Source organism: Pseudophryne corroboree, chromosome 4 (assembly GCF_028390025.1).
Source record: "Pseudophryne corroboree isolate aPseCor3 chromosome 4, aPseCor3.hap2, whole genome shotgun sequence".
Lineage (NCBI taxonomy): Eukaryota > Metazoa > Chordata > Amphibia > Anura > Myobatrachidae > Pseudophryne > Pseudophryne corroboree.
This window is the reverse complement of record NC_086447.1, coordinates 474,197,569-474,222,434: the sequence shown is the minus strand read 5'-3', so window position 1 is coordinate 474,222,434 and position 24,866 is coordinate 474,197,569. Positions and strand designations below refer to the sequence as shown.

The 24,866-nt window shown below is 36.7% G+C and overlaps 1 protein-coding gene across 1 annotated transcript in view; it reads right to left on the bottom strand.

Annotated features, from left to right (window-relative positions):
• The window catches only part of GRIK2 (glutamate ionotropic receptor kainate type subunit 2), an 839,395-nt gene that overhangs the window by 60,020 nt on the left and 754,509 nt on the right, over window positions 1-24,866 (bottom strand). Inside the window, exon 15 of the mRNA XM_063917041.1 lies at window positions 21,085-21,310. Within this exon, the coding sequence (XP_063773111.1) occupies window positions 21,085-21,310 (226 nt within the window). The remainder of the gene's footprint in view (window positions 1-21,084; window positions 21,311-24,866) is intronic.

Below are 24,866 nucleotides of genomic sequence, written 5' to 3'. Positions count from 1 at the left end.
GATACTGATCATAGTGGTCACCACTATGATCAGTATCTTACTCAAGCACTAAATAAAGGTTAAGTATTATCTATACAGCTTTTTCCTTATACACATACCATTCATACCCCAAATGAGTGCTCCCAAAAAAGGTATTTTGTCTTTTTCTTTCTCTTCCTCCATTGTAGTTTAATCTACAAAATTCAAGGAAGGACCGCCAATCAAATACTGTTCAGAATCAATCCGATAACAGTCTATATATTGGTTACTTTATATTTATATTTATATCTAAGTTCATATTGTATTTTTTCTGGCTGGTGCGGACCCATACAAGAAACTCATGCACAATGTACAGACACACCCACCAATGGGACAGAGCCCTCAAATCATTTAAACAATAGTAATTTGGGAAGTATTCTCTTTACATACAGTGATAGTAAATTAGTTATCTAGTGAAGTAATACTGTTGTCTAGAGCATAATACTGTAATAGGAGTTTAGGGGGAATTCAACTGTTTTTTGCATGCAGGTAATTAATGTGTGCCCAATAAAGCAGTTCAATTGTTTCTGCAGATATGCACATCTACATGATTTCTGCTTACAGCCTCCTACTGTAAAAGCAAATATCTGCAGAAAGTCAACTGTTTGGGTGCCCCTTAGAGTGCTGCTTAGCAAATGTTAACAAAATTAACTGATAAAGTTAGCCTGATATATCTCTTAGGAATAATCTTGACTATACCTTTATAACAAGACTTTCACTGCTCTAATGTGATATTCAATACCTCTGGCTAATGTTTCACTGCTCAATCTGCATAGCCAGTGAAAAGTTAAGTATTACATGTAAACATGAACACTGACCCTAGACCACAACATCCCTGCCATCCCAACCACAAACACCACCATCACACACACACCACACACACACCAGAGAAAGGATAAAGACAAGTGAGAGAGAAAGAGAGAGAGAGAGAGAGAGAGAGAGAGAGAGAGGGAGGGAGATGGATGGAGTAAGATAAAAATTAGAGATCGCAGGCAGATAAAGATGGTTCAGATATCAAAGACAAACAAATGGCAAGAGACTGGAGAGACAAAAAGATATTGAAGCTGGAGGGAATCAAGGTAGAATAAGATGAGGTTGGAGAGGCAAAGGGGGGCATAAGGCTGAAGAAATACTGGGCGCAGGAGGCTATAGAAACACAGTGGTGACATGAGGCTAGATAGACACAGGGCATAAAGCTGGAAGAATCAGGGCAAAATAAGGCTGGAGAGACACAGGGGCATAAGGATGGAGCAACACTGGGGGCATGATACTGTATAAAACATTGAGGTATGGGTCTGGAGTGGCACAGATGGGGTGAAGCCATATAGCTGCAAAACTAGCTACAGCTCTAATAAATAATGGGTCAAAATTCTAGTGTATACAGTATATTGTTTATTTGTGCATACTGTAGCATTAATTAGAGAAGAGTGGGTATGGTTCTCTGAGAATCGGATCTACACGGACATATGGGATCCGGAGTGACCCGAGCCATTGCTCGAATCTCCCTGCCTGTTCCAGATCCCAAATCGAGACAAAACTTTGGGATCCCACTAGTTTTGCCTAGGGCAACAGTCCCATTTAATTTAATAGGCTGACTGCTGATTGGCTGAGAGATTTGTCTGTCATGGCTTTCAGTCAATAAGTGCTTGCCTATATAGTTCAATGGGCATAGCATTAAAGATACCGGCCATCACCATCCCCCACCTGCACAGGCACACCTGCACAGAAGACACCACCAACACCCCCCACACTGCAAATCCCACCAGCACCCCTACACAGAGGTCACTGCCTGCACCCCCACACTGCTAGCACTGCTGGCACCCCCGCACAGAGGACACCACCACCACGGCTGCACTGCCGACACCCCTTTTAACAGAGGACACAGCTGGGGCCCCCACATAGAGGACACCATCTGCACCCACCCACTTCTAACACCATCAACAACCCCGCATAGAGGACACCGCCATCATTCCTGGACAGAGGACACCACCGGCATTACCGGAAAGATGACCCCACCAGCACCCCCACACAGATGACATCAATAGCACCCCCCACTGTGAACATCACCACACACCCACACAGAGGTCACCACTGGCACCCCCACACTGCCGCCACTGCTGGCACACCCAAACAGAGGACACCACAAGCACTCCAGCACTGCCGACACCACTGGCATCATCATAACAGACACCAAATCCCATGATGGGGACTGGCACACATCCTTAGCAATAATATGTATATGTATATGTATGTTTATGTTGCAACTTTACATGGTAGACAATTAGATCTGTTTAATGTTAATAAATGTCACAAATTAAAAAAAAATCATTTTGATTTGTTTTTCCAGGAGCATTTAATAGCATCAGTTTTAATAGTTTTATTTATTGAATTTATTATTAGGTTTTCATAGTTTGCAAGCCTATAGTCACCAATGATTGTGGAAAAGGGATTGCCAGTTATTTTATCTAGAAGGGAACAGCTTATATAATATTGAAATTGTTATACAATTACAAAGTTATGTTTTATTTTAAACAAAGAATAATTTAATTATAGGGCAATGGGAAAAAATACAATTCCCATGTCATGGCCTAAATTGTAGCTTTAAACATATCTTATCTTAGCATTATAAACACAATGCACCAAATACTTTTTGGAAGCTTGCATCATTAACATCATAGCTGACATTACTTGAAGATGTGATTGAATATATAAAGGCAAACCCACAGTTGCTTTTTTGACCTTACACAATCTGGACATACAGTATTCCAATTGACTGCAAAACATATTTTGCTATGACTTGTCCATCTTATAAAATCAACAGTAAATAAAAATGTTGACAGTCAAGATGTACATATTAATAGGATAGATATTGACTAAGAAATATTTCTGGCATTGTTGGTTTTAAAAGCAGTAAACTGTAATGTGGATTCAAATCTCAAAAAGCAATCACATGTTTTATAGTTTTTCTTTTCTATGGCTTCACGCTAACAATTTCATATCTCTTCCTGCTGCCACACAGCATGCAATGAGATTGTAGATGTTAATCAAAATCTCTCTGCAAAGGCCAGTAGCATTTGAATCTCCATGAGGGATTCTGTTTTATAGTACATACCTCAACTGAAGGCAACAATGCTGCTATAATTTCCACATCAGTAGCATAATTGAGGTTCAGTTTTGGGATGTAATTTGTACAACAAACTTTTTATTTTGAACATTACAGTTAGGGAATGCAATCCCTGTCTGCAATTTTACAGCTACAGTACATATAACTCTTGAAATAAAATGATACAGAAGTATGGTAGTATTGCTCTAAACATACATTTTGACTCAGTATGTTACAGCAAAAAAATACATTGCTCATACTGGGCCTGGTTCTTAGTTACAAGCAAGTCCAAAAGCAGATACATCAAGTGATTTTTAGCAAACTGTGCATACACCATTCATGGGCCAGTCTTTCTATTCATGAAATGGGTGTTTTTACATTCAAGACATTTGTATCAGGTGGGTGCTGGGCCACATAACTAGAGTTTTGCACTACAGTATTTTGAGTCATTTGTATACTGTTTGGATGCCTGTATCTGATTAATCTTTTGAATCCAGCGAGGGGAACTAATGATAATGATTGCAGTTGCAGATGGAAAAACATTGGCAGTGGGACAACATGCATGAAGCAGTATGGATAATTGCATTGGCAAAAGGTACTAAGAGGGTTATTCAGAGTTGTTAGCAAACCAAAAAAGCACATTAAAACCATGTGCACTGCAGGTGGGGCAGCTATAACATGTGCAGAGAGAGATATATTTGGGTTGGGTGTGTTCAAACTGAAATCTAAATTGCAGTGTAAAAATAAATTCAGCCAGTATTTACCATGCACAGAAACAATGTAACCCACCAAAATCTAACTCTCTCTGCACATGTTACTTCTGCCCCACTTGCAGTGCATGATGGTTCTGCCCAATTGCTTACTTTTTTGTTTTGCTAAGAACTATGATTAACCCCCTAAATATGATGCTGCAGCTATCCACATTACAGCCACTTTACTTGCTACTCTATATCAGGCCCATAATCCAGATTAACTTTTTGTAACTAATAGATGTAAAAGAATGAGCATACTGACAACTTTCTCTGCAGTCCTCACATTATGAGTGTAGTACAGTAGTTGGCAGTGGCATTTCTATAATGCATGCAGTGTGGGCAATGCGCATGGATCCCTGGGTCCAGGAGGACCTACACTGCATATACTGCACCCATTTCTTCAATACTTACATCTTTGGAAGTGGCAAAACTGAAAAATCACCTAAAAAATGGCACAATGGCCATTTTTCAGCTGTTGTGCACATTTTCGGTAGGAAAATCACCAGGACAATGACCACTGTGCCCATTTCCCCAGAGACCTGTGCATTTCAGTAGACCCTTACACAGCTCCAGGTTCTCCATGTGCACATACACTAACACACTGCTTGCTAGAGAGGAGGGGGCCTGGATGGAGACTGCACATGGGCCCTACAGTATACTATACAAATTGTGATTGTATGTTTCAATAAAGTAATAATAATTGTTTTTAATAAAATCATGTTGGATATATCCTAAATAGAAGTTCCCGACCTAATTCAATCATAAAAACATAAATTTGTAAGTGGTGTTTGGAAAAAATATTAGTCAGTTAAATGGTTAAGAGTCCCCTTTCTTGTCAAAGTTGTAAGATTAGCAGCAATGATGTAAATGTTCTTGATGAAATGCCTATAATAAGCCATCCAATCCAAAAAGAATTTTAAGATCTATTTAAATTTGCAAAAAAAAAGTCTTTCATCTCCTGTCTGGAAGACTTAGGTTTTGTTCAATTAAAGTTATGGCTCTTGGGGCTAGTTGAAAAACCTGCTTCTATGACACCACATGCTTGGGCAGATCTTGAATCACTTGTGTCAATAATTTATCCTGATTTTCCCGTATGTTTTGAGAATTCCATATGAAGGCTGGTTATAATTAGATATGTATGCCGGACCATTTTTGCTGAGTTTGGATTTCCCTCCCACCCACCTTTTTGTTGAACATTAAAAAGGACATGCACACTTTAACAAACCAAGAACTTCAGCATCAGGGACTGCCACTTTTTTGGCTGAAGTGCTTGGTTTGCTTGGACCCAAACAATGCAAGCTACCAATCGGCTTAAGGCAACAGCTATACAGTGGCAAGATGTCATAATCATTGCATCCTCACCCTCATCAGTGTGTACATCATCCTCACCATAAAAGACAGAAGAAGATGACTCATTGACAATTGCAGATCCACCACTCAAAAATAAAGGCCAAGGTACAGACCTTTACTTGCCACTGCATGTAGTGAATTGCATGAATTTTTAACTGCACTGCAGCCCGACCTCTGGAGCCTCCACTGGTAGCTCCCCTCTGAGCATTATCCGGGGTTAACTGCAGATGCAGAGCAACTATATACATATACTTGTATACATAAATGGGTGCCCTCATTGATTCTGTCCAATATCCTTTCTGGATACAATGGACAATAGCAAAAGCCCAGTATCTAATATACTGTATGTGTGCCTTCCTTTTTACTTTTTATACAAGCTACCCTGTTTTTGTATCATTTTGATATCTGTGTACTCCCATATATGGACAAGTCACATTATTATGACCACCTCATACATTTGTTGATGGCAGCATGTAGCTCATGCAGTATGTCACGTGTCATGCACTGGCTTGGTGGGTATATAAGGTGTGCAATAGGCCATCTGCACACATATCAATCATTGCTGTCATGGGTTAAAGGGACAATTTATCCAAGTTGCAAAAAGGGATGATAATTGGCTTTCGGTCCAAGGGTGGCATTATTTTGAAACAGCGTCGTTTGTAAACTGTTCACATGCTTCTTTGGTAAAGGTGTATCATGACGGGACAAATGGCAGCATTGCAAATAACTGATGTGGAAACTGCGTAGCAACACATGCCATTAATGTGAGAGGTGAACGTCGGCTATGAAGATGTGTAAGGGCTGACCGACACACTACAGTGAAGCATCTCACCATCAAAATAAACCTGATGGCTACCAGCCATTTGTCTAAAATGAAAGTTCAGCTGTTCAAGCTACTGTCTGTGCTGTACATGGTGGATACTCTGGCTATTAGCTGGTGATCATAATAATGTGACTCGGCTGTGTATTATATGTGTGGCAACACTTTGAGTACTGTAGACTGCCCACTAAGAGTACAATCTGTTGCAGCAGACTTCACTCAACTGTATGCAGAACTGTTGAGTACATTATACAGTATGTCAAATTCTTTTTATGATATTATGTGTACATTCATGGTAATATATTACTGATGATTGATACAACTCTTAACATTAGATTGAGGAGGAGAAGATCTTTGCAGATCTGGGAGTCGTTCCAATATAATGCAAAAATGATCCACCACTGATTAATGTTTTTTTTGTGTTTGTGAGTCCCAATTACAATAAAAGTTTTATTTGAAATAAGTAGTGCCCCAGCCAATTGAGTTCTCAGTCCTTCTCTCATAACTAAATTAACTGTGGAATGAGTTGTTTTCATATGTAATTCATATATGCAGATGTGTCTTGTTACAGCCTTGCTGTGTAGTGTACGCATCACAATTGCTCCCAAGATTTGTGGGTGCTAGCGTATGTATGCACCTGTGATCCATACGCTTCTATGGGAAAGCCATGGCTGTGAATGAATCACAGACTCCCGCGGAATAGCAAATTGTGAGAGCAAACATGGCAAGGAAGTAGCAGGGCGCATCTGTAATAAAGGCAAAGTGTTTCAAACTTAATGATATGGTGTGTGTTTTTGTTTTATTTTCATACATTTACATTCCTAAACTGAAATTTTGAAAACCTATAAAATCCTAAAACATGGATTGAAAAAATCCTAATTTTACTTTTTAGATTATAAAAATCCTGGGTCTACTCATAATGTGTTTATTTATTACTCTTGGGAGCACTACTGGTTCTTGTCTATGTTAATGACACATAATTAAATGTATATGTGTACTATTCAATAATAAACACCTTATATACCATTTTATTATTTTAAGTCCACTATAAGTCAGAACTAGTGTGCCTGTCCAACCCCCCTTTTTTTCTGTAGCAAGTGTGTTAATGGAATGGGAAGGACACTGATGATTGATAACATACTGTATAGTCAGAATACAGTCTTGGTTCAGGGCATTCAGCAGACAAGAAAATGAAAAAGAAAACAGCCAAGTTCAATCACAGCAGCAGGCACAAGTTCAAATCAATCCAGGTCAATAAACAGAAATCAGTCAGAAAGCATACAAGTCCAGCTTCCAGAACCAAGAAACTATGGGAAAGACTTACTATGTATGCCATGGTTGCTGAAAAGTGCCAATAATTGGAAGCTTTGACTACTAGTTTTAAAATGGTAATATGAATGACTGCTAAACAAGTTTGGTATAGAAGCCATTCCAAGTGCTCTTTTAAAACTATTGATTAATGCTGCTGATGAGCTTTGAAAACTGTGGGTTAGTAAATTTACCAATATAACTAGTACAGTATTTTAATTCTTGATTTCCAGCCTAATGTACCTACATACTGCATTAATAAAAATCAAGCAAGTCTAACAGAAGGTCTCATAAAATACAGTACTGTGGCCCCAACCAGAAAGAACACAGGTACTGAGTTCAAGTGACTTTGATACAGTACTTCTAACTCCATGATATAAGATGCAGATTTTAATGTCTTATTGCAATATAATATAGTATAATACAACATAACATACACAACTGTATAATGGAGATAATTCACAAGGAACCCTCCCACTCGACACAATTTACAATGCAACCCTGACAGAGGAAGGGTCCTAACAAATATAACAGAATAATAATGTGGTGCAACAAGTACTTATGATTGACAATGAGGAAGGACTGTTGTGTTTGTCCTGTAGAATTAATACATTAAAAGTGGCAGAAAATCAGTATATAATGCCACAACAAGATTATGTTAAATCATGATCTATAATTCAAAAGGTCTGCTTGATCCAATAAGAAAAACACATGTAACAAATAAACATACAGTACTTAAAAAACATTTTGATATGATGTACAGTACATTTTAGTCATATAAAGATATCAGAGAATCACAGAGGTATGACTTTTAGATATATTTAGCTAGATCAATAATTACATCTTACACTGACATCTTAGTCTATTCAGCTGCTTTTTACTGAGCATAATAATAATCACCAGATTGCTGTATGCACATATATTCATATCTACCAATGGAAACAAACTAGTAATGAATGATTATTAAAATTGTAGTAGCTTCTGCCTCCTTGTGGTGTGGCCTTTATATGACACTCTACAAGCAAATTGATACCTCATATTGGAATTTTGTCATAGTTTCAGAAACCTGGCGATTATGGTATTGTTAGGAAAGTCAAAATACAGTATACAGCACTATACATTGCTAATGTAAGAAAAGAAAAAAGCCTTCATGTATGTTTCTTTATTATAAAGGGGATAACTGTTTATGGTTTTCTGATGCATTTCTTAAGACACAATAAGCACGTAGGGTGGGCACTGGACAAAGTTTTTTTTAAAAAGCAACATACAAGGATGTTTAGTGGCAGCTGCATATACTGCAAATTACCAAAACGTGCACACCAGAATTGGCTCACATTCAGTCATAGAGCACTATCTTCAGCCGGGCACTATATATATATATATATAAAATTAATTCATCTGGAAGATAATATGTTGATTGCATATGGATGTACTAGTTATATTATTTCTGACTGACGTACATGTACAGCATTAATTGAAGTTTTAGCTGGTAGTGTTATATTGAATAATGTTCCACGCCTACATAATTTAATGTTCTAAGAGGCTGTTTACAAAGTTTGTTTAATGCTTGACAAGTCTTTATCAAATGTTATTCTGATTCATCTCTAGAAATGAATGAATGCAAATACAATTTGGAGTGGAATTTAAATAGTAGAAAAAAACAGCAGAGCACGCTTTTCTTGTACCATATAAATTATGCAACAATATACAATTTGTATCTATTTAGTCCATCATGGTCCCTTAACACTGACAGATAACAGATATCAGAATTTATTTGTTAGCAATTGCAGTTAACATAGCTAATGGTTATCTGGGTAATTAATGCTTTTAATTTGCATATTATTAATTGTTGACTTGTACAATACTGTACTTAGAATTTATAAATAATTCTTAAAAAATAAGAAACATGAGGTTAAAGATTATGAAAGTCAACTTATTTATTTAATTTATATAAATGCATTCAGTGTATGTTTAGTTAAAGACCTATATCGTAAGTTAGAGTTACAGGCAAAAAAAAGTTTTACTATTAACAGCCTTGTTTTTTTCTGAGTTATACATGTCTTAAGTGCAAGATTATAACAGGCATCATCATCAATTTTAAAACTTGATCATAATATATGGCTATGCAATTACGTACCTTTCAAAAGTAGAATGCATCTCAACGATACATGGTTAACTTGTATCTGCACATTTTTAATTGTCTGTATGTGTACATGAGCCTCCCAGGGTGCAAGGTATCTTAAATGCAACTCAAAATTTGGGTTCAAGTTATACACATGTGAACTGCTATAAATGCACACAGTTTCAAAACACAAATCTCTAAAATAATGAGTAATAATGTTTGAATGATTATTATGTACTTTTAATAATGAGCAGTAAGAACTACAATCTTACCTACAGTAGCCACTGATAAGTCTTAACACACTGTACCATTAACAGTCTACTAAGCAACTAGGATGAGCAGCAATAACGTGTGTTGATATAAAAAAGAAAATGTGATGATTAACTGATATATACAGTCAAGATGTATAATAAGTCAAGCTGTAAGGTTCTGCAGCTGCATGTAAGAAGGACATTGTTCTTGACTAAAAAATCAATACAGGTATCACAGTTTAATAATGCAGCTTTTGGTCCCAGAATCTAAACAGAATGGGAAGGACAATAACAGGAGGATAAATTTTCACCAACACTCACAGAACTATTCTTCTATCTCACTAAAGGGGCATACACATGGAGCGATATGAGCTAACAGTATGGACTATATAGTCTAAAGTGTTAGAAAAACTAGTGCATATCTTTCCATGCATACAGAAGTAACGATGAACGATACACGCTCCAGTGTATTGTCATCATTGGTAAAAATAGATTGTGCATGCACATACAATTTTGGCTATAATTCAAGCAACATAGGTGCACAGGTAGCTGTAAATCCCATAGTGATACACACAGTGCTCTGTGTAAGACTTAAAGGGCCAGGTGTGCCCAAAAGAGAAGTTCTGATTGGTTCCAGATTTTACAGAAGTGTCCTCATACATCTCGACTCAATACACCATGCAGCAGAAGAAGTCTGGTGTGAGTGAGCTGACAGGTCCTGTGCAACTTTGCATACAGTATGTAATGCTATGTTACAGTGTTTACTAGGAAAATATTGTAGCGTACTATTTCATATGCAGATACAGCCATGGTCGCACACAGAATATAGGCATGCCACATATAATTTTAACCATCAGAAGTTGCTTGTGCATCCTTTTCACAAATATGATGCATTTTAAAGGAAAAATGTTGCATGTAAAGATGCTCGGTGCTACTAAGACATGCCACGGCATGGTGTGACTAGGAGGGCTGTTTAATGTGCATGGACGCTAGATGTAAATCTGTAGGTCCACCTTTAAAAGGAATTTCCTGGGAGAACTCCTAAGTATAGACTCATACCCTGCATCTGACATTCTCCTCCTTCTCATCTTGTATCAGTTACCTTCCAACAGTTTCCCCCCTCTCTGTAAAATGGAAGCTCTTGGGCAGGGCCTATTCCTTTTTGCCTATTCCTTTCCCTACACTGTACTTAACCCCAGTGCTCCATATATTTTGTTTTCTCCTTTCCAGTGACTCTGACACTTGTCTGCTCACTTATTCAATGGGTACAGGATCACTGAGACTTGTTGCCTCTTCCCATGCAACTCACCACTGCCTGCAGACTTGAATGGCCTAATTCATGTTTGCACGTAAATGCAATTGCAATTTTTTAGGCTATGGAAATGCTGATGTTAGCAATGGAAGCTGATGCCAATGAATCAAAAGAGATGGCCAACGGAGCCATCGCTAACATTCAATTGGGCACACATTCACAGCCTACATGCAATAAAGGAGTACATTGACTACTAGGGTAGCCTTTAGGTTACACAAAGTGGATGTGGCAATAGCAATGCTGGAGTCATGATTCTCTGTGTATATAACCACAGCTAACTGCATAAACATGGCCCAAAAATGGTAAAAACACACATGCATTTTTACCACCACTCCCTATAAACTCCCCAGTAAACTCCAAATTGTCAATTCCTGTTAAACACTTTTCCATTAAACCCTGATTGCAGGGGGGATCCCAGCGGTACCTTGGTGCATGCACACTTTGATTAAAGCACAAGCATAGTCTCCTGATAATTTCTCCATTGAGTTAACATCAGCCATTGTGTACAAACATAAATGACACACTAATTACAGCAAGTGGCCTTACCCTTTCCCTGTACTTCTCTCTCCTTCTCTATGGAAATACTTTTTTTAATTTTACCTCTTGTATATGTGTACCAAAAAAATAATAATAATTTATATGCTCGGTGGGCATTTTTCCAGTGTTACGCCCATGTGGAGTTGGAAAATCACTGGGAAAATGACCACCATGCAATTTTCTTGTAGATCTGCACATGCGCACTAGACTCTGGGACAGGGATAGATTCCTCTAGTGATCCTAGTGCAGTGATGGCTAACCTTGACACTCCAGCTGTTGTTGAGCTACATATCTCAGCATGCCCTGCTACAGTTTTGTTATTTGGCCATGCTAAAACTGATGCAGGGCATGTTGGGATGTGTAGTTCAACAACAGCTGGAGTGTTAAGGTTAGCCATCACTGTCTTAGTGAATAGAATCGGCTAGAGATGAAGGGGCCCAGATGGAGTCTGCACATGGGCTTCCTCCTATCTGGATGTGCCCCTGTCTGAATGCATTATTATAGCACATGAATTCAAAATATTTCCACTTCATAGTAATACATTAAAATACAAAGTAAAATAAGATGCTTCAAATATGTGTTTATATTTTAATAAGCATTAATAGGTTTATAAAATGTAAATATTATGTATGGTTACTTTCAAATTTCCTTTAACGTTAATGCATCAATACATAGACTCTGAACTACAGTATAATTTTATTCTATACTTATTTTATGTGGCTAGTAAAAAAGGTTAGCTTAGATTATTCTAAGAATGGAAAATATTGTATATTCACAGTAGTTATAAATACTGGATGTTAAACACTATCATCAACAGTGAGAATGTTGTGAAGTTTAATTTCACAGTACAAAGCACAAATTGTTTGATTTTTTTTGTGATCAGAGACACAGTTCAAAACACCTGCAGGCTGCATAAGAAATTCTGCATTTCCATCTGCTATTATACATAGGAAAGATGATTTAATACTGTAACACTATAATGAGTTTTAACCCATTTATAACAAATTGCCTTTTTTGTTTATATATATATATATATATAGAATATATTAATGGTGACTTTTTTCCAGCTTTCAACAAAAGGTAAAGAAGATTACAATCAGAAGTGCTGAGTGCACAAGAGGGTAGACAGCATGCAAAGCATACTTTACAAAGTTCTTACAGAGAGGCAGGAAGTATGACATTTGCCATATGTAATTAGTTTATTGGAAAATCAAATGTATCACTATTAAGCACTTATGATGATTTAATTCCACAAAAACCGCTCCAAAAATGTTGGTTTTTTTATTAGTAAATTAGGTGAAGTACATGACTTTAAAGCTATCCCAAATGATTTTCGTTAAAAAAAAAAAGGTAAACTATTTTTAAACATCGAAACATTGATCGTGAACATTGTGACCATCGGAACATCGGGAACATCGCGGCTTTCATTTTGAGAGCTGGAACAGCCTCCTGGTATACATGGGGGGTCTGGGGGTGGCTTGGGAGGGTTAATTTACACTCCCCAGTGGCTGCCATTGTCTGCAGCCACTGGAGGGGGGGGGAAATCCTGCCATGCTGACCAATCAGCAGTGATCGGCAGCACAGCAATCAGTGGGGGAGAGTGCAGGGAGGCAGAGAGACCTTCCAGTTCCTCTGACAGCAGCAGCGGAGGGAAGTTTCTCTTCCCTGCCACTGCTAACACCAGGTCAGATAGAGAACTTGCAGGCATAGTCGCATCTGATGTGACCATACCAGGCAAGTGGTTAAGAGTGAATGGCTACAAATCAAGAGAGTGAGCCAAAGCCTAGTAAGGTATCTGCTTTCTCGTGTTAGCCCGACTGTATGTCTCCAGCTCTCAAGTGTATTAAGGCCCTCAAACATGGACAGATCCAGTCTTTTATTAGTATTGTGGCATGAATCAGTTTCCTATCTGTTCACAAATGTTGTCGGGCAATTACACATACTGATAAGTTCAGCAATAAAGTTCTGGTACACTCACAAGTAATAAATGTTAGCTGGGTGAATGTAGCAACATATGTTTAACAATGTATGAAAATCCCAAAATTAGGTAAGGCTATTAACCTGCTTATTAATAATAATAATAATAATAATAATAATAATAATAATAATAAAGCCCTCAGTAAGGGCTTGCAAGTTTAGCATTGCTCCCTGGAAATGCATCTTAAATATACTTGAATTCATCCACAAATACTGTACGCTTCTTAAAGATACAGTATATGTTTTTTAGGTACTGGATTTCTATGATATGATGTCATCTATCCACTTCTGATTGTTGACATATTGACTATTACAGCTGATATTGCTTAATATAATGCTGCTTTATTACTGTATGCCAATTTGCAGATATCATTTCTGATTTATTTGTAATTTCAAATCACATTTTATGTGGAATATGTGAATTCTACATTTATTAATAATACTTGTAACCTTTTAACCTTTTCTAACCATAAAAATCTGTGAGTTTTCTTTTGCCTCACTCTGTATCATACACCATTGTGTATCAAAGATCACAAACTCACATTATTTAACCCTACTTGATCCTGACTAGGGGGTCGATTTACTAAAGCTTCTAAAAAAGATTAAAGGTGACATGGCAGGTAGCAACCAGATTCTAACTACATATTCTAGAAAATTATATAATCTGATTAGTTGCTATGGGCAACACAACAGTTGTGCATTTAGAAGCATTAGTAATCTACCACTAGGCCTTCTGGCCTATCAAGGTCTATTATTGAAGCTACTCCTCTCTATTTAGTTCAGTTAATTTCCCTGATTATCAATATTTGAATTGAAATGCTGTTTGCAAATAAGAATAAACCAATTCACAAAAAAGTATAGAAGCACATAATACACATTTTAAATAAAAAATAACCTTGTGTAGGCATTGCCCAGTTTCAAGGAATATCTGATGCTAGTTAACCAGCTTAAAATATATTGCAATTTATAAAACAAGCATAATTTTAATAAGAGTTGTGCACAAACCCTTGTGTTTTGGTTTTGTCAAAACCATCCTCAAGTGTTTTGGTTTTGGATTTATATTTCTTCAAAAATTTATAGAAATAGCTACAATCATGCAACTTGGTTGCTATTATGCTGTATTGCAGCATGGAATACCCCCTACAACCTTTCTATACATTATCCTGTGTGAAATGGCACCTGAAATCATGGTGAAGGGACTTACAGTACATGCAATTCAAAACACACAAAATCTGTTTTTGAGATCCAAGACTTGGTTCTACTCAGAACCCCAAATTAATTTCATCCAAGACTTGCTTTGACTCAGAACACAAAGTTCCTTTTAATTTAGGGTTTTATTTGGAGCTAAACATAAGTTTATTATTACATCTGTTTGCACTTGAAGACAGAGATTTTTTTTCAGTCCCCAAATATACAGTATGCTTCTTTTAAGATGTTGCCCTGTATTTCTGTTTTGCTTTAATAAAATTATTTTAAAGAGCATGTTTTTATTCAAGAATCTATGGACATGTGGACCTTGCTCTTTCTGAATTAACATGTACATTTGTTTGTGCTGTGGAGAAAACACTGTACAACTTGCATAATATTGATTGTACTGAGAACAACTTTATAACTTGATAACTTGACAACTTGAATGTGCATAATTTGAGTTAGTACATCTTATGCTAACACCTACATTTGGTTGAGGAGGAAATTAGTTGCAATACTTTTGTGATTGTGACAGAAGCAACAATGTCCTTAGATATGTGATTTATCTTGACTTTCACATATCTTTAACAAATTTCTTTTAGGAGGTTCCATAGGCTTTTTGAGAGATTCTTGGTTCATAGTAATGACAAATGCATTTTGTGGCAGTTATATCTACACACTGGTCCTGATTCTGAGTTGCAAGCAAGTATGAAGACAGCCACATTTATTGATTTTTCTCTGTGATGTATGAATGGGCATAACTGGATGGCAACTGGACTGGCACTGGTAGTATGCACTTGAGAGATGGTTCTTTTACTGTGTTTTAGGCATGTATCCTACTCATACTTATGCAAAGTGGATGCCAAGCTTAGCTATATCTCCTGCATCTAGAGTGGGTGTAGTGTAAGTGCAAATGATAGTGATTATGGCTGCTCTGCTGAATGGAGGAGTGAGATGATGTGATCACATACTGTAGATGAGTACAACTCAGAATACAGGTATATAGCCACATTAAAATTGCATTCTCATTTTGTTCACTGCAGTGATCCAGAATTGCACTCAGATTCAGGTCCACAATAGTTTAGGTTGCACATCTTGATATATGAGCAATTGAAATGACAGAAGGAGCATGTGAGGACATATTCTATATGTATTTTTTGTACGTACTCATAAAGTCAAAAAGTTTTAAGATTTTGTAATACACAATATTGTCAAAAGTAATTTGAAGATGCTGGTTGGATGCTGCTTACAATATGCAGCCAACAGGTTTGCTCAACAATTTTGGCAGTGTCATTGAGGTTTGTTTAGGAACTGTGATCATAAATACAACAGTGTGATAGTTTCTATCAATGTTTTGATGATCTTTATTCTATTTTAAATTTTATATCATGTGATACTTAATTACTATAAATATACCTATTGTTTTAACGTTAAAGTAAACTAATATAAATGTGCTTTAAAAGTTGTAGCAGAATTGTTATTATTTTGAACCATGGTTCCAATGTTCTTAAAATAAATGCAGTACCTTAATTTTATCCAGTTATCGAAGTTTATAATTGCACTGATCAGTGATGTAGAAGTATATCCATGAAAATGATTATAACCTCAATCAGCTAGAGACTCTTTTTGTGCCTTTGAAGAATTGGCAGAATTGCACCAATTGCACTGAAGAGCTTCCATGAAAGAGTTAGTTTAGCCTTTGATGAATGCTTTCCACAAGTGGCAGAACAGAAAGTGTCTGAAATGGCATAGTGCTTTGAAATGAATAATCTGCATTTTTGACAGCACGTGTGATATTTAATAAATTATTTAATGTTATTTTAATGTTAAATTGTAAACTGGAAGTGCAGTAGATTGTATATGTCAGGAATCTAAAATAGAAAAAAATGCATGGATTCACAACTGGATTTCTGATGTGCTTTGCTGAGCATCAGAAATGGTATAAAATAATTGCTTAGCTTTTGTGAGTTTTTCGTCTATAACCACTCAAAAGCATAAAACAAGTTTTATGTATGGTATAGAGACAAACAAGATGCAATATGCAGCTTTTAACAAATGCACTTTAAAGATCCTGTACAATTCCATAGACAAATATTTGTTACATTTTACTTGCTGCTTGCGTGCATTTAAATTGGAAGGAGAAACAAAACATATGGATTTGAATTGACTATTATACTTAGTACTCTAGTTCCACATGCTATCTATGGGTGTCATGTTAAGCACATCAGACAAAAAAAATAGTATCTGCAATAATAATCAGCACCACCCTTAGTATATCAAGAAATGTATTAAACCCTCTCATTATTAAAATAAAAATACACTGAAGTGACCACAGATGACTAAATGCATTCTTTATTTTTTTTCTTATCAAAGCAATCCAAATATTTTTCCCAAATAAATTTTTTTTGTTTTATAATGTTTATTTAAAGTGTAAAATGTGCTTTGACATTAAATATTGTTAGTATTTCAGATTTAGATCCTTGCACAATTGCAGAGTATCATGTAAGGCTTTGGATCTGATTCTAAGCCGGATGCTGTAATGCTCATGTATGTGTCTTTTGCTGGTCTTCCCTACTGCATGTGACTTTGGGGATCATTCAGACCCGATCGCACGCTACTTTTTTTGGAACCGTGCGATCAGGTCTGAACAGCGCATACGTGCGGGCCACAATGCGCAGGTGCGTCGCTGTCCAGCGAGGGAGGTCGCCGGACAGTGACAGTTTCTAAGACAAAAGTGATCGCAGAAGATTGAAAGGCAGAAGGTGTTTCTTGGTGGCAACTCACCGTTTCCTGGGAGTGCTGGAAAAAACGCAGGTGTGTCCACCCATTCCGGAGGAGGGTTCCTGACGTCACCAGCAGCACAGATTGTTGCAGCGGTAGAGTAAGTCCTGGGCTGTGCAGAAACTGCAAAAACTTTTGTTTTTGCAGCTCTCTGCACAGCCGTTCGCACTCCTGCGATGCGCTTACCCCCTCCCCTGTAGGCGGTTATTACCCCTGGTCACAGCAGTGAAAAAAATCACCTGTGTGCGACCAGGTATGAATTAGGCCCTTTATGCTACATGTGCTTTCCTAGTGTACAGCCGGAATGTGTTTGGACTGAGACAACCACTTTAAGTTTCTTTATATGCCTAAATGCTAATCGGATTGTCTTCAGATGCAACTACCAGTTGCAATATCAAAACTTGTACCAGCCCCATGCTAGGTGCAGTTTCTCCATTAGAGTATGGCCTCCAATGTGAGAGATAAAGCATCTGACTTCACAACCAGTTCAGTGACATTCCAGACACACCCATTAGGTGGACCAGCTTTGTGCATCTGAATAGCCACCTCCCAGGAATGCCCAGGAATATCCAACACATTTAGAACACATTTTGGGTATTGTGTGCCTCAATTAGTCCTGCAACTCTGTGAGTACATTCCATGGGACACATACACAGAGTGAATTACAGTATACTTATTCACAGTAGAAAGAAAATGCTCAACTGCATCTGCTCAAAAACATCCACATTGCATCTAACTCAGAATCAGGCCCTATGTGACAAAAGTTATTATACAATTGGCTAATTGTTCAATCTCAAAAATTATATTTTACTTTTGTTTATTGAGCTGAGGCACAATGGAAATCCCTTACATCATAGAGTAAGTCACACCACACTATGCAAAATAATTTTACTCTGTGAATGCTATTTACATGCACTATGCAGACCTCATTTGCGACATCTCCTCAGCATTAGAGCCATGCATTAACTTCATAAGTCTAGCGAGACACCACCCCAGTGGGAACTCAGAAACCAAAGAAGAGAAGCCTTTGATGGTTTCAAACACCAATGAGCATCTCTACTAGGCCAGTTAGGGAAGGGGTAGTGAGCCTGAACAGCAGGTAAATCAGAGAAGAAGTTGGACTGAAAACCAGCCATAAAATCAACTATGCCATTGACAGCAAAACCATTGTCCATCGGTGATAAATCATTGATAGTTGCTAACTATAGATGGTTGATGGCCATCTCTTATAGGAAAAGAATGGACAGTGACACAGCAACAGAACAGTCAAAAGTTAAGTGCGAGAGATGGTAGTAAGTTAACTGTAGCTATGAGAAGTTGGCAATGAGGGTATCTATTAGAGACATTAGGATGCAAATGGGAGAGATATATGTATAGCAATGAGAGAAAAAGTAGGTTGCAATGGGATATCAATCAGACACATATCAGGGTGGCAAAGGAAGAGATACTGTACTGTATTAGCATGGCAAAGAAGGTATGGATGTCCAGCAAATGAGGATGCCATCAGTGCTTAGCAATAATGGAATAAAAACATACTGTAGATTGGAAACCATTAATGGCTTCAACCATCAATGGGCATCCCTAATATGGAACAATCATACAAAGTGAATACAAAAGTACAGAAAAATATAACAGGACATAAAGTGCATATAAATGTACAGTGCAAATATCACAGGACAAAAAAACAGTGTATAAATGACAGTAAACAACTGCACATCTACAATATGTAAACTCACAATAACTAGACAACCTGCTTTGGTTGAACATGTTGATCAGAGCAGCAGACATGTTTAGAGCTACTGATTACACAAAATAATACCAAGGGGTTGAAGGTGATGATGGTAGGTTGTAGGTAAGCAAAGGAGAGTAAATGAGGAAAGAGGGTCTTACTCGTGGTAATTTGAAATCAATTGGGAAGGGGCAAGATGAGCTTTGGATACATATATAATTATGTATCTAATGGTTACAATTTTTGTAAATGTTTTATTTATGGAATTTTGTGGAAAATAGCACAAAAATGTCTAATACCTGCATAAAGTAAATATATCGAGGATTAAAAATGGGGGAAACCGCAACACATTTTGGTGACATCTGCTGTGGTGCCTCCATTTTTGTTCAGAAAATCAGCCTCTACATTTGTCTATGGGGGCTGCTAAATTGTGACATTTACCAAGCTTAGTTTTCAGGTACTTGGCCGCAATAGCAAACATCATCTTCAGGTGGCATTAGCCATTGTAGCATATTGGCTACACTGCTCAAAGTGATCTAGGTCAGTACGTGTAACATTACAGGCAATTACACATGTGCATTAGCTGTACTGGTTCTGCATCCAGAAGTAAATGGATTTAACAATACCTTAATTTTGTACACATTACAGGGATGAGATCCTATCAGACATTGGGGGTCATTCCGAGTTGATTGCTAGCTGCTGTTGTTCGCTGCATAGCGATCAGAGAAAAAAATGGCTAATCTGTACATGCATATGCACCGCCATTTTACACATGTGCGTCATACGGGTACAAAGTCCATTGTGGTTTTGCACTGGTTCTAGCGACGATTCCAATCGCACAGCCGAACACAAGGAGATTAACAGAAAGAGGGCATTTATGGGTGTCAACTGACCGTTTTCTGGGAGTGTTTGGAAAAATGCAGGCGTGGCCGGGCGTTTGCTGGGCGGGTATCTGACATCATTACCGTGTCACTCGTCGCAGCAATCAACGCACATGAGAAGTAACTACAGGGCTGGTCTTGTTTTGCACAAAATGTGTTTGCGGGTGCTCTGCTGCACAGGCGTTCGCACTCCTGCAAAGCAAAAATCCACTCCCCCGTGGGCAGCGACTATGCGTTTGCACGGATGCTAAAAACTGCTAGCGAGCGATCAACTCGGAATGACCCCCATTGTCCCTTCATATGTTTTTGTTATATTCTCATGATACATCATTTATTATTGCTGTGATATGAAATTATAATTATAAGGACCAATTGGCAAATGTTGGTAAATAATCAGTACATCACTTTGCTGCATTTACAGTTTATACCAATATCATTGCTTGTTGGTTCGTGAAATGAAATGCAAGAATCAAATGAGAAAAGTTTGGAAATAATCAAAATTTGTTTGTCATATCTGTACATATCTACTGTATAAACAAAATGTAAAAATAACACCAAAAATGCTAAATATTAATGAATTTATTTAGTGGTTGAATATCATAAATTATCACCTAATCTGCATGAGTCAAATAATAATAATAATAATAATAATAATAATTATTATTATTATTATTATTATTATTATTATTATTATTGTGCATCCATTTTACAGTTCAGGCACTAGGATTAGATTTAGTATTCATTATCTTGTATTTTATTTTATTTTATATGTATATTTTCTTATTTACCAGAGAATGTATAACCTTTTATAACTAGATTTTTATACATGTACTGTTTGAAACAAAAGTGTATAGTTGCATCTTCTGCCAAATTGAATTGTTGGTGAAGCATTCTATTTTTTCTTACTCCAACTAAGATAAATGAACAAAGACAACATAATTGACATGCAACATACCCATGGGAGTTCCAACTCCATAACCTTTAGAATCTATAAGGCCTCCAATCTGTGTCAGGTTACAGTTGCGCTGTGTGACAAATTCAATGGTTGTTGACTCCATTAGAAAGGCATAATCAGAGGTGAGCACTCGCTGGATACCTTCTTCATTATTTTTGACAAGCACAGACTGGCTCCTGCTATTCATAAAGGCCCACATCTTTTCATAGGTAGGGATTTTGGATTTCTAAAAAGACCAAACAGAACACCCTTATTGTAAAATATTGAAAAATATATAAAAAAATAATGTTTAATAACTACAGAAGTGAGCATTTTACAGGTAATGTAAATTAAAGATTAACAATGCTACACAGCTACATTTAAACCAGAGCAGAGTGCTGCTTTTTAACAGTATTAGTTTTCTTATCATGCAGTATACCATATTTAATAATGTTGGATTTTCATGGTCTCCCAGTTAATTAATTAGGGTTACCAGTACAACACAAATGCCACTGTTATCAACATAGTGAACAGAAATAAAAAAGGACATATTTTTAACAAAGTTTAATTATGTCTACATGTACAGTAACTAATGTTTCACATTTATATTCCTTTCACACCAAAAACCTGGGTCCAATTTGGGTTATTAAATATGGTTTCAAGCTGAGTCACAGGTGTTTGAAATTGCGTACACACCAAAGACTGGACCAAGATGCTGAGTCTTCTCTCTGGTGGCGCTTGGAGATAACATAATTAACAAGTGCCATTGATCCAGCCCTATGCATAATTTTGGCATAACCTGGGTCACACCTTTAACACCTCAAGCTAACAGGGTCAGTGCGGGGTTCAGTCTTGGTAGCAACCGTGGTCGAATTCCCTGGTAATACACCTTGGGTAGACCTTTTCAGATCCTGCACCAGATTATTAGTTATAATCAACAACCTCAGAAAAAAACAACATTTTAGGGTTATCTATCCAAGAGATACCAGGAATATAACTCAGTGTTGATGGTGCTCCCAAGAATAGAATACAATGTACTCAGAGAAAAAAAAAATTACTGTAGCGGTGGCTAATCAAGAAAGTATTTCCTTTATGGGACACTCTTAAAAAATGATCAGTTACAGATGTGTACTCATACACCTAGCCTCAATATGCCATGCAGCATGAGATGCCTGGCATGAGTGAGCTAACTCCGTTAGGATTGAGCATATTTTTTTTGCCAAAATGCATCTTATCCACATAGCTAGGGGAAAAAGACACACAAGCAGACTCTGCTGATTACAATAACATGCTGCATGCCTATATTCTATATGTGAACACTGCTGTATCTGCATATACAATGTTATGTTTCAGTATTTTCTAGGAAAACACTGTAGCAAAGTATTAAGGGGCTGACTCAGTTGTGGCATGTGACACCTGCTAGCCGTCTGAAGGAATGGGTATCTATTGGAACTACAGTATTTAATTGTTGCTTTAATAGATGCCTTAACTGGCAATGGCATCTGATCGGAGCAACAAAATACAGTATCTGTTAGATGCCCATTGTTAATAATGCCCAGCAGGGGATGCAAAAACAATTGAATCGGCCCCTATGTATGCAGTTACAGCCATTCTTTCAAAACCTACATTCCATGCCAAACAATTTTAAATAGACAGAGCAATGCATTTTTATTGTTATAGCAATTTCTTAGCTCCATCATGTAACACACACCTGAGCCCCTTATAACAAAAAATTTATTGAAGCTCCTTGATATATAAACAGAAACTGTGAATGTAATAAAAGCATTTTACTCATTTTTGAGTTTTAAAACCATAAGCTGTTAAAGTGTATGCTTTACCATAGCTCAAAATGTTTTTTCTTGTTATCTCCATAAATAATTTTTAATGTATATCCTGCATGTAAAAAAAAGTCATACACAGTTTTCTAACTAACCTATATGATTTCTTGTAGTTAATTGCCTTATTAACATAAATTATAGCAATTGCTGCTTTTTTTTACTTTGGCATATCATTTTTACCAGTTTTATGAATATGTATTTAGCTTCAATTATATATTTAAATACAATGGGAGAAATAAATCAAACCCTAGCAGAGATATAAAGTGGGGAGGGATAAAGTACCAACCAGCTTCTGTCATTTTACAGACTGTGTTTGAAAAATGACAGTTATGAGCTGATTGGTTGGTACTTTATGTCTCTCCAAGGTTTGACACATCTCCACCAATATCTGTTCATTGTATTTAAGTGTACCCAGTAGGGTCACTAGCATAGGCAAACTAAGGTTTTCCCTTTCTATTCATGTACTGTTTAGTTCAGTCATAAGAGAATTATACATCTGTGATTTATTATACACACCTATTCCTGTATTTCAAGAGTTGAGTGTTATATTCTACTCACAGACTTGAAAGAGCACCACCTACAGCTAGTGACCTTCTTTGATGCTTTCTTTTCTTTTTTGCACAGTAGTGGAACATTCCCAGTAGCCGGAGGCTGAGCAAGTTCCTCTATTAAGCTCTTTGTCTTTTACGTCTCAACTGTATCTTCCTATTTTGGGGGGGTTTAGTTCTACTTTAGACATAATATAAAAGGAGGCCTTTAGGACTTTTTGTGGCAATGCTGAATTACTTTACTGTATGATGTTTGTAAAAAGGCTGTTTTTAAAAAAAAATTGGCTTACTGTATATTGCTAAGGATAATACAGAATGTTTTTTTTAAATCACGTGTATCAAATAAAAAAGGCAAAATCTATTAATTATTCTGGCTCTGAGCCTAGTTAAATTATGTAGCTAATGCTATTTATCAAGCTACAAGACAAATTCAATTAATCCCCTTTCATGGAAATAAAATAATGTTTATATTTTAACAAAGAAAGTAATTGTTAATGAATGCATGTGAGTAAGAAAAAAATGATTCAGCGGGGGAGCAATAATCAAAATACTTAAAATTCAATGAAAAATATTCTCTTGATTTTTGTGTAAAAATACCTTCATTTATAAGGTTAAAAAATAATGTTTGCAAGAATATTTAATATGAATATTGTTTTGATATGTAATAAATCATACAGCTTATACAGAAAATTGTCTAACCCATGGATTTTCCATGCAAAGAATAAATCCAAGATTTATTTATAGAGATCACAAAACAGTGCACAACCTTTAAGAGAATGCTTAAGCATTTATTTGGTGTTAAGAAATAGTGAAATAATAATACAATTTATATACGCTAGACCTAATTTATAAACACTGAGTTTAGATGTAAAACGTGCTCTGAACCATGTCAACCTTACCATAATTAGGCTCTCTCAGTCTACTGCAAATTAAACAATGAAAGCAAGTGTATGGTTGGTACTGGTGGTGCACGAACAACATGCAATTTAAATGCCATGTACAGTATGGAGGGGCCTGATGACAAGCTGTGCTTGAAAGTGCACCACTGTGTAAGTGACTCCAACTGATAAGAATGCCAAATACACTATTTGTCAATGGACATGGGGCAGTCATAGTGAGACCTGTCACCTTTTTGTTTATGGTACATAGAAAGTAAAAACAGTACGGCAATTATTTGTTTTCATGTTTGTGGAGAAAGACTTTAGACTATTTGCCAATTTGCAGCATTTTTATGATAAGGTGTTGATTACTTAATTGTTTTCAACAACAAATACAGTATGAACTCGAAAAAATTATCACAATCAACAATAATGACATAATAATTAAATTATTTTAATATTATAAAACAAAGAAAATGTATTTGACTATGGGGGGTGTCCAATTAGCCGTGTCAATTATCAAAATATTATTTTATGTT